At 41.5% G+C, this 10055-nt stretch overlaps 1 protein-coding gene across 1 annotated transcript; it reads right to left on the bottom strand.

The window, feature by feature from the left end:
- TAF9B (TATA-box binding protein associated factor 9b) lies at window positions 1-8711 on the bottom strand. Its single transcript, XM_024574991.4, has 7 exons — window positions 8610-8711; window positions 7915-7996; window positions 7131-7267; window positions 6918-7052; window positions 5859-5934; window positions 2714-2818; window positions 1-1965 (listed from the first exon to the last, which is right to left on the bottom strand). Exons 1-7 carry the CDS (start codon window positions 8643-8645, stop codon window positions 1805-1807), a joined length of 732 nt encoding a protein of 243 aa, XP_024430759.3. The 5' UTR covers window positions 8646-8711; the 3' UTR covers window positions 1-1804.
- Between the last annotated feature and the right edge of the window lie 1344 nt (window positions 8712-10055).

The following is a 10055-nucleotide window of genomic DNA, read 5'->3' as shown; positions in this document are numbered from 1 at the left end:
TGATAAACATCAAGTTTTATTAATAATCTTGGAAGACACATTAACAATTCCTTAGTTATACAGCATTTTACAGTCTCAAAAGAACTTTCACATACACCCGTTCAACCCTCACAACATCCCTGTGAGGTAGGCGGGGTCGGTGTTACTTTGCTATTCCTAGTAAGGAGAACAAGGCTCAGAGGTGAAGTAAGGTCACACAGTTGGTAGATGATGGAGCCAGGGCTACAACCTAGGCCTTGTGACATGCTGCCTCCCTGAGAACATTCAAGTAATGACATCCTACACTATAAATAATGAACATTTCTCTCCTGTGATGCTGATCAGATCTGTTTGTGTAAGTTTACCGCCTTTTCCTAACACCCCCAAACACTCTACCTAGGATGAGACATTTCTTCTGTTACTGGACTGTTTTTCTCAGATGTATTAAGCACCATCCTAAGATGAAATTTACTTGTGTTTTAAATTTGGAGCATCTTCAAATATGAAAATTAATCTTAGAAAATTCTGCAAAAGTACTCCTATGTTGAATAGGTTAAAATTAAACAAAAACTGCACAAACCTGCTTATGTTTTTGAAAGCTTTGAAATCATTCCCAATACGGTGTTTATAGATGGGTTTCCACTGGGGGCCCTAGGTAGAGGGCATCTACTAAGTGCAATTCGCGTCACACTACTGAGTTTTTGTAGTTTTTCCTTCTAGAGGAAGGAAAACCAGTAGAAAACTTTCAGGTGTGACCCCATCTTAAGTGTGACACCCTCAGCAACCAGCTAGAAAATTGATCTGAGTTATACCAATAGGAGGAGGGTTCAAGCAGTAATGATCGAAGCCTATCTGTGCGTGGTAAGAAGGAAAAAAACTCTTGCTCTTTAGTGGTTTTGCCTCGGTCTAGTGCAAATATACTTATCAAGGCAGATTTTAAGCGACAGTGTCACCTATGTGAGGTTTCAAAGTGTGAAATATGGTGGGGTTATCAGCTGGGAATATAAGACTGAAACTGAATGTAACTGACCCAAAACTACCTGTCAAAAGCAGAATGGGCACAAAAAACAAGGGATAAAATTCAAAATGCTCTGGAAAAATGGAAACATTCAGGGTAAAGTGAACTGTAGAACAGCAGGCATATCAAGTAGGTTTTAAAAATATAAAAGTGATGCTAAAGTGTATTAGAGGAATGATATTTTTAAAATTCCAGTTTTGGCCTTTTAAAATTTAAGAGCAATGGACAAAAACTCAAGCTTATGGGGAGGAGATGGTGCAGAAAGTGTATGGGGTTGAGGAGGTAGGAGGTTAGGAAATGCCAAAAAACAACATAAGTACATCAAAATTGGATTTAGAATCCTTCTAAATCTATCCTCTCCAAAAATGTCTTCTAAATCGAGAGATTTGGTTTAAAAAGCTGGTGACAAGAAAAGTGACTATTTTACCTTGCCAAAGAAAGAAGTATTTCAATGCAGATTAGAAATTATGCTTTTAAAGATTAGTCCACTGATCAGGCTGCAGAGACTGAAACGTACATGCTGTCAGTGACACATGGCAGAAAACTGCTTCCAAAAACAGAGCTGCCACAGCAGGACTGGACATTAGTGACACTGTTAAGAAACAAGTGCTTAATTTCTTCTACTTGAAGCCTAATGAAAAAACATTGGCAGCCTTACTCAAGAAATCTAACGGTTTACAGGAATATGAAAAATATTGCGGCTACCTTTAAGTTTTCTAAGATGAAACTTGAGATCTAGAACGTTCTAGTTCAGTATATTGGGCTCAAAACCAACTACGCATCTGAAGTGCATCTAGACTGTATTCCTTACACATTATCATTATCATCATCTTCATGTTTTCTCTTCAATGGGTTTGATTCATTGGCCGCTTTCTGTGATGAAACCATGTTGGCGGTAATAAGAATATTTTTGGGCCCAATCACTGAAGGATTAACCAGAGCATTTGGAACTGCAGTTGTTGCAGGAACTGTAAACAGAGGAGAAACACCCCCAAGGTATGAATTACCCAGGATCAGAAATATATGGTAAAAATTATTCAACAGAGCTGACTGACCATAATTAATGATTTCAAGAGCAGGAAGTACAACTACATCACAGAAGAAATTTGTGTATTATGCTGCATTAAAAATTGAATTAAATTTTTGAATACTCAAATTAGTATCTAGGATAAGGTTAAAGGAGTTCTGTCAGCTTTTTTTTTTTTTAACTTAACCACCTAAAATTTTACTTAGTACTTAGTCATGGGAAGCAGCGCACTCTGAAGGCACACTTATGTTCAGGTAAGGAGTCCCGCTTCCCTTACAGGCCGATATTTTATACAAGCAGTTTACCGTGTGTGGTTCCGTTTCAGATGTGAACCTAAACACGTGGCCCCAGGTGCTTTTCCCTGAAGATGCCTTAGATTTGTGGGCCCTAACTTAGTTTCGTTCAGTGTTTTTTGAGAATCTGATGATCACACTATATACTCTCCCTCCCCCCAAATGGTACGTATATTTAAAATTTGATACAATTTTAGTGGGCTCATAGACCCCCCCTCTGAAGATTTGCAGCATTACTGCCACCTTCCTGTTATGATATTAAAACAATTTAACTCTTGCTACAGGAACACAAACTGTTCTATAATCACATGTTACTCAGAGATTTGAACTCAGAAAAAGTATTTTAAAAGAACCACTTACACCATTATCTCCCCCCACCCCCGTATATGACGTTACCTGGTTTGACAGGTGTGGGCTGAGAAGGTGGAACCGTAAATCTTTGGCTTGTCACTGACACGGGAGGTGCAACTTTATTTGGGACAGACACTGATTGTGGGGTTGCTGTAGTTGTAATTAACAGACCGTATTAGTTAGGTGACTTATTATACAGGTTCACATTCTGCCCTCCTTAGCTTACCAGAAACTACCTTCAAAGCACAGGAAACTAATAAAAGGTGAGAAAAAAATCATTAGAAATATAAGAGTGAAGTCGATTTAAAAGTGTTTATAAGCTTTTAGATGCTAAAAGTTTAGGACAGTATACTGGTAAAGCATGTAGGCTGGCCCTGGCTGGGCGGCTCGGCGGGTTGGAGAGCCATCCTGTGCACCAAGGAAAAGTCTGTGGGTTTGAACCCCAGTCAGAGCGGGTGCGGGAGGCAACTGACTAATGTTTCTCTCTCTCTAAAAAAAATTAATATACATATTTTTGGGTGAGGATTAAAAAAAAAAGAATATAGGCCCTGGAGCCTACCTGGTGTTCAAATTCAGGGTTTTATCATCTACTAGCTGAGTGTCCTTGGGCCAGTTCTTTAATCTTTTTGTACCTCTGTTTTCTCATCTGTCAAATGGGGACAACAGTACCTATTTCATAGGATTCTTGTGAGAATTAAACAAAAAAATCCATCCATGGAAAGCTCTTCAAACAGCTGCTGGCACTGAATTTTAGTGACAGGAAGTCATAAAGGTAAGCGTTGAAATAAGCTAGCAGAATGAAGACCCAAGTTTTCTATCAATTATGCTACGTGGCACTTTTAATCTTTGTCACTTGTGAGAATTAGATGATGTCCACATGCCCATGAAGCTAAATCAACACGTGTCTAACGAAAGCCGACCAAATACAGCCGACAGGGGTCCCCAGTGGGCACAACGATGTTTTTTTCTATATCTAGATTTTTCTTTTTTTCAACAGAAAGGGATCTTGGAGATAAAACTAGTCCAAGCCCCCCTCATTTTAATTCTACCCTTTATTCCAAGGTAAAATTCAAATACCACCACCGTTTTATAAAATGTTTGACTTGTTCCTAAGTCGTTGCCTACCTCTGAAATTCCCTTAACCCGATGTAGGAGCCTTAGTAGTAGTGTCTTATATTATTCACTAAATTATAAGGTTTAGCGAGTGTTTTTTATTCTTGTGACCACATGTCTTTTGTGCCTTGCTTCTAACAGGCACTCAAGGAACATTTGCTTAATGAATGAATTTTTCAAGACTCAGCATGTACACCGATGTCACAGCTCCCTCAAAAAAAATGCATTTTTGGAAAACATGTATGTTCCTAGTTTTTCCTTTGGGGATGCAGGCTTTCCATACACCCCCTCCCCCTGGAACCAGCAGTCTGCCCAGAGATAGAGTTACTGAAACAACAACAACAACAAAACAACAAAAAAACCCCAAACCCTAAAACTATCATTGAAAAAACCCTACGACCCTACAACTGTCCTCCTCACCAGGTACAAAGGAGAAGAAAGCCTAACCAGGGGAAGGAAGCCCAAAGGTCCTCGGGGAATCTTGGTCTCTAATGCTTTCTTTCCCAAACCCGGAAGTGAGACTTTAATATATCTCCATCCCTAGGCAAGTTTTCTCACGTATTAAGGAGTGCTCCAAAGAATCCGGCGAAGCTTAATGAAGCAATCGACATAAGTACTTTATTTGGTCAAGGAAATTCATGGTAGGTAGTTGTTTTCCTGGCCATTACTTATAAGGAATTGTTATCATTTAGGTAAGTATGCAGTTGAGACTTTAAAATCCAACAGGGTAGATGCTTAGGTCTTCCGCATTATAAAACTCAGTGAAAAAAATTTTAAAGTTAAAAACTCTACCTTTAATAGTTTTTGGCAGCTCCCTCAACTACGGATTTAAGAATATCTAAAACGTACAATAACCAACTAGGAACACACTACTGATCTCAGCAAAAACACTGAGAAGCGCTCTAACTGGGAATAAAAATCATGACTGACAGCTAGAATTGGTTACCTTGCCAACATGTGTATGTGATTACCACAGTCTAGATTTTTAAAAAAATTGGTATTCGCTTAATATGAATCCACAGATAAAGTTTATGACCACCAAGTTACACAAATTATACATGCAAATTTGTCCCCAAGGGTCACATGCAGGTAATTAGAAGTGTGTTAAGTAATACTATACCAGGCTGGTTTGAAAATGCTGAAATGTAAATTCACGTCCTGAGAATATGGAGAGATTACCTACACACCCGCAAGATCAAATGTTGCTTGCACTAGAGCTGTATGAAATCTACAGGACGCAGTTGTAAGCAGTAAGAGCCAAAAAACAATGCTGATCAAAGAGAAGGAAACTGTTTTCAAAAAAAACACTTTGTGAAAGAAATCCAGCAAGGATTTAGGACAAAAAAAAAAAAATCAGGAACTCTTAAGTCCATTATTTATGTTTTTCTTATTACCTAAACAATGACATTAAAAAGACAGAAATAATGAGTTTCTAAACACCGTTCTCCATGGAGAGGAATCAGAGCTGTTTGGAGAAATGGCTGATTCTAGGACTGAGGTTAAAAATAAAGATGAGCTTGGAACATCTTGTGCCAGAAAGCAAGAAATGCTCACAGAGTGATGGAGACAGATAAGCACAGACGAAGAGGCAATACAGGACCATCAATACCACTTTTGAAAAGGTTAGTATTAAAAACAGAATTTTTTCCCTTTGATATTCTTAAGCTTCTTGTACATTTCTGAACTCTGTTTTGACTGCATTCTCTCGCCAACATATTCTGAAATTTCTTTAATTTCTGATAAGTTGGCTACCGCCATCAGCGTGTTTGGCAACGTCACATGTTTTGAAAACACAACTTAAACTCCTGTTTTTGGCATCGCAGTTTATACCAACAACAAGGTTGGGTAATGTCCAAATTTACACTCATTTGGGATTGGATCCTCTTTGTGGCTTTCTCGTTTTCAAGTCTGGTAAAATGTATGTCTACAGCTTTACTAGAGGACGAAGAAACATAATGATGGCGACATACACGTGGGAATTTCTGACTCACCTTTCCACTTGGATTATAGCTCAAAATCAAGTGCTGAGGCACTTCTTCGTTACCCGCCAGAAAAGGCATTTCCCTTTCTCACTTACCTATGGTCGGGGTGGTAGGTCTGCTACTAACAGCACCAACACTTAACCGTGGAATTAGTCTTCCCTGGTTAGGTCCCTAGGGGATTTAACAAACAAATTAGTTTCAATGTTCACATTTGACACCTAAACTTACCAGGAATGAAATCAGGATTGTTGATGTGAATTATTCACGGATAATGCATGGGAAGAATGTCCTGTGTTTTCTTTTTTTCCTTCTAGTGTTCTAAATTGGACGTTAAAACTAGGGTTTTCGTAAGCGGATATGAGGGTATATGTATGTATATATATATATAATTTTATATAGTATTTGGTTTAAGGTAGACTTTTTTTTAGGGTAACAACTAAATTTGTTGTAATTTAAAATATTAACTAATCAACATCTTAAGCCCCTCAAATAAATAAACTCTCCTATAGTGGAATTTCAGACATCAAATGCGTCCCCGTGTGAGAACTTTCTCAGTGGTGGGGGAGCCTTAGGTCGTACTTCTGAAAACAAGTCCAGTTCCCGACAGTGTATCATTTAGTCTGTTATCAGGCTTTGCTACAAAACCTATGGTATAGTGGAAAGATTGGTAGTTATGAGGCCTGAGAATCAGTCCTAGCTTTAGTACTAACTCAATAGATAAGCTTAGGGTCAGTTCCCTGATGTGAAAAATAAGTGTTGTATTAAACACTGAGATTCCTTTTAACTCTAAACCTTATATTTTATATTTTAATAAAGCAGCTAAAATACATGGTATTTTCAAAGCAGTAATTATATTTTTTTGAAATGATTTTTATTTATTTTTAGAGAGAGGGAAAGGGAGGGGAAAAGAGAGGGAGAGAAACACTGATGTGCAAGGGATACATGGATAGGTTGCGTCTTCTGGGGGCCTGGTCCGCAACCCAGGCATGTGTCCTGCCTGGGGATGGAAGCAGCAACCTTTCGGTGGCAAAGCAGTAAACTTTCAAAAATTCTAGTAAATTAGCTTTTAATCTATGTACAGACACTGGCTTTTTACAAATGGCCCTAACACATTTTCAGTTTTTCAAAAGCTCAATTGACCAAAAAATGTTTACCTTTTTAAGTAAGGGCTTCAGCTTATAGTTTGGAGCTGTTAAGCAGTATCTGTCGGGTGGCAGTCTGGGTCCTGAATATGGCTTAATCATAGGTAAGGGGGTTTGGTTTTTCTGCCTTGCAATATCCAGTAAAAACTAAAAACAAAACATTGTTATTAGACCTACAATGAATAAATCACAAGTAAAATGAACTTTAAATAAAAGTTTGCTCACATCTCTCGGAGGAGGAGAGGTAAAAGATTGATCGGCACGACACTGGATTGCCAGTTTCACGTCATCTGCATCAACATTAGGTTTTTTAGCATGACTTGAATAAATTTTTGCATCATCCAGAATTGTAGTCACATATCCTTGAAGAAGAAGACATTATTTTCTTACAGATATGACAATATCTTAACATTTATGGCTACTTTTCCTTTTTGTTGTTTTGTTTTCTTTTTTAAAAATTTTTTATTGTTATTCAATTACTGTTGTCTGCCTTTTCTCCCCATTCCTCCACCCCACCTCAGCTGAACCCCCTCCCTCCCCCACCTCCACCCTCCCCCTTGATTTTGTCCATGTGTCCTTTGTAGTAGCTTCTGTAAACCCCTCTCCCCACTATCCCCTCCCCACTCCCCCCTGGCTAGTGTTACATTGTTCTTAACTTCAATGTCTCTGGTTACATTTTGTTTGCTTTTTTCTTTTGTTGATTATGTTCCAGTTAAACGTGAGATAATATGGTATATGGGTACTTTTCTTAATGGAAGAGTCCATTAATTTCTAGAAAGTTTATGCATTTTGGTTTTAGTATCTAGTTGCTGTATGTGTATGGTCAACTCTTAAAAATATGTCACAGTATAAATACTATCTTCCCCTATTTGATGATGTCTTTTTTTTTACAACTGTAGGCTGTATTTGATGATACTGTTAAAGTAATGTAGTTGAAAATGTTGTTAGACTAAAGCAATCTTCTGAAATTCACAACTTAGGCAAATTTTTTGATGTTTTGTTAACTTACGGAAAGCAAATTCCAACATTTGGTTTATAACCCTTGGTTCGTAGTCTGTAATTCCCATATCGTTCAGGATCTGTGCCATTACCTGTGGATTGAAATAAAAAACGCCAGCTGTGTAATCTGGGAACTAGAAATCCAGACTGGACCCAAGGTAGTATTTATACTTATGATACAAGCTCCCCGTTGTCTGGGCCACAAAGTTTTAGTTATCCTTACCGTCCCCCGTGAGTGAGGAACACACCAAATGCCGTCGAACCCTCTTAGCTGAAAACTTTTATTTTTTTGGCGGGGAGTGGGGGCGGGGGTGGGGTCAAAGAGAGAAGAAAAAGGTCGGGGTCGGTTTTCCCGGCGGAGGTAGGGGCGGCTACAGCTGGCTGTCATTCCGGCATGTGATGGGGGGAGTGAGCGTGAGAACTGTGGACTCGAGAGTCAGGGTCAGGGTTCGCAGAGACGACGCGGCGGCCGGGACCCGAGGTCCCGCAGGCAAAGCCGGCGGGCTAGCCTACGCCGTTCGGCGGGACTGCGGGGATGGCGGGAGAGAGCCCCGCAGCCAGATACCCGCATCCCACTCCTTCGAGGACGCCCAGCTCGGGCAGAAGGCGGCACGCGAGACCGTCCTCAGGGCGTCCGCCGGGGCCTGCCTGCCCCGGCTCCTGGCACGCCGAGCTTCCCGCGCGCCTGTCACCGTCGGAACTTACCAAGGCATCCCTCGGAGAGGTCTTGGGCAGCGCCATCTTACCCGACTCCACGTCGTCCTGCCACTCGGCGTCTGGGGACAGACGGATGCGGGCAGGCTGCGCGCTCTGGCTCCACCCCTGCCCGGTGCGGAAGGCGTGGGGACCGCCTTGCCCCGCCCTGCCCGCAGCCTCTTCGGGACTCCGCGGGCTCGGAGGGTGCGGGTGCATCTTCCTCGCGGAGCCCGAGGCTACCCCTTGGAAGAACCGAGAGAGATTCCTCTTTCCAGAGCTGTTCTCCGCAAAAGCGCACCAAAAGGGCCACCCTTGTCTTTTGTGGGGCCTCCCTCACCCCTCCGCTGCTGCCACTCTGGCCCCTTCGGTTTCCCTGGAATCCCTGCAGAGAAGGGCCTCGCGTCCACCTGTCGCTGTGGTAGGTTTGCCTGGTGCAGAGCACAACACCAGTTAAATTTGAATATATCAGATCAACAACGGACATTTTTAGCATAAGTATAAGCCCAAATACTTTATTACAAAGTTATTTATTGTTGATGTGACATTCCAATTTCACAGGGCGTTCTCTGCTTTTAGTTGCTAAATTTGGCAACTCTGTAACATGTTCTCTACACAACAGGCCTTTGATCAGCTCTGGTCACACTGAAAGCCCTGTCATGGTCGCCCATTTTATACAAATGAAACGCTAAAGCCTTTCACCACTGACGGACCTAGGTAGTAGGCCTAGGAGGAAGGGAAAATCACTAGTTTTGGCGGTTAAAAACCCTGCCCTAAGAACAACTGAGCGAGTCTTAGCCTCCCTTCGTTGGCTCCCCAACCTCCCTAGATTGGCCCCACTTTTCCCTCTTACTCCCCACTAATAAACCCTGCTCCTTCGCTCGCTGGGTCCTCCTGGTTTCTTGAGCAGCTCGGACCTAACAACCATTACCAGGATTCCCCACCGGAGCCCCCCCAGCCTTGCCCCTTGGCCCTGATCAGTTTTCTCTGTCCCTTATTTGCCTCCCAAATGCCCGCCCTTCCTCACTCTTTAGAGAACAGTCTCAGCAACTTAGGAAAACATCCGTCCGTAAACTTTGTCTGCCTCTTGCTTACTCCACGGTCAACCAATGCCCTAGAGTTCTCCATCCCAGGAAAAGGCACTGTGACCCAGCACTCAGCCATGCTGTGCTCTTCCCCGCCCCCCAGCACAATCCACAATCAATAAAATGTTCCCCCAAATTGCTCCATCCAGTCAAGACCTATCACAACAAATTGCTCCATTGAATTAACACAGTTAAGCCCTGCCGGCACTACAGCAGTTATTAATAAGTAGTTATAAAACAATGATTCACATCCTCTGCCTATATTTTAAAAAATATTTTATTTATTATTTTTAGAGAGGGGAAGGGAGGGAGAAAGAGGGAGAGAAACAGTGTGTGGCTGACTCTGACGTGACCCCTCCTGGGGACCTAGCCT

This window comes from Desmodus rotundus, chromosome X, assembly GCF_022682495.2.
Source record: "Desmodus rotundus isolate HL8 chromosome X, HLdesRot8A.1, whole genome shotgun sequence".
In the NCBI taxonomy this organism is placed as follows: Eukaryota; Metazoa; Chordata; class Mammalia; order Chiroptera; family Phyllostomidae; genus Desmodus; species Desmodus rotundus.
This window is presented reverse-complemented; position numbering and strand designations above follow the sequence as displayed.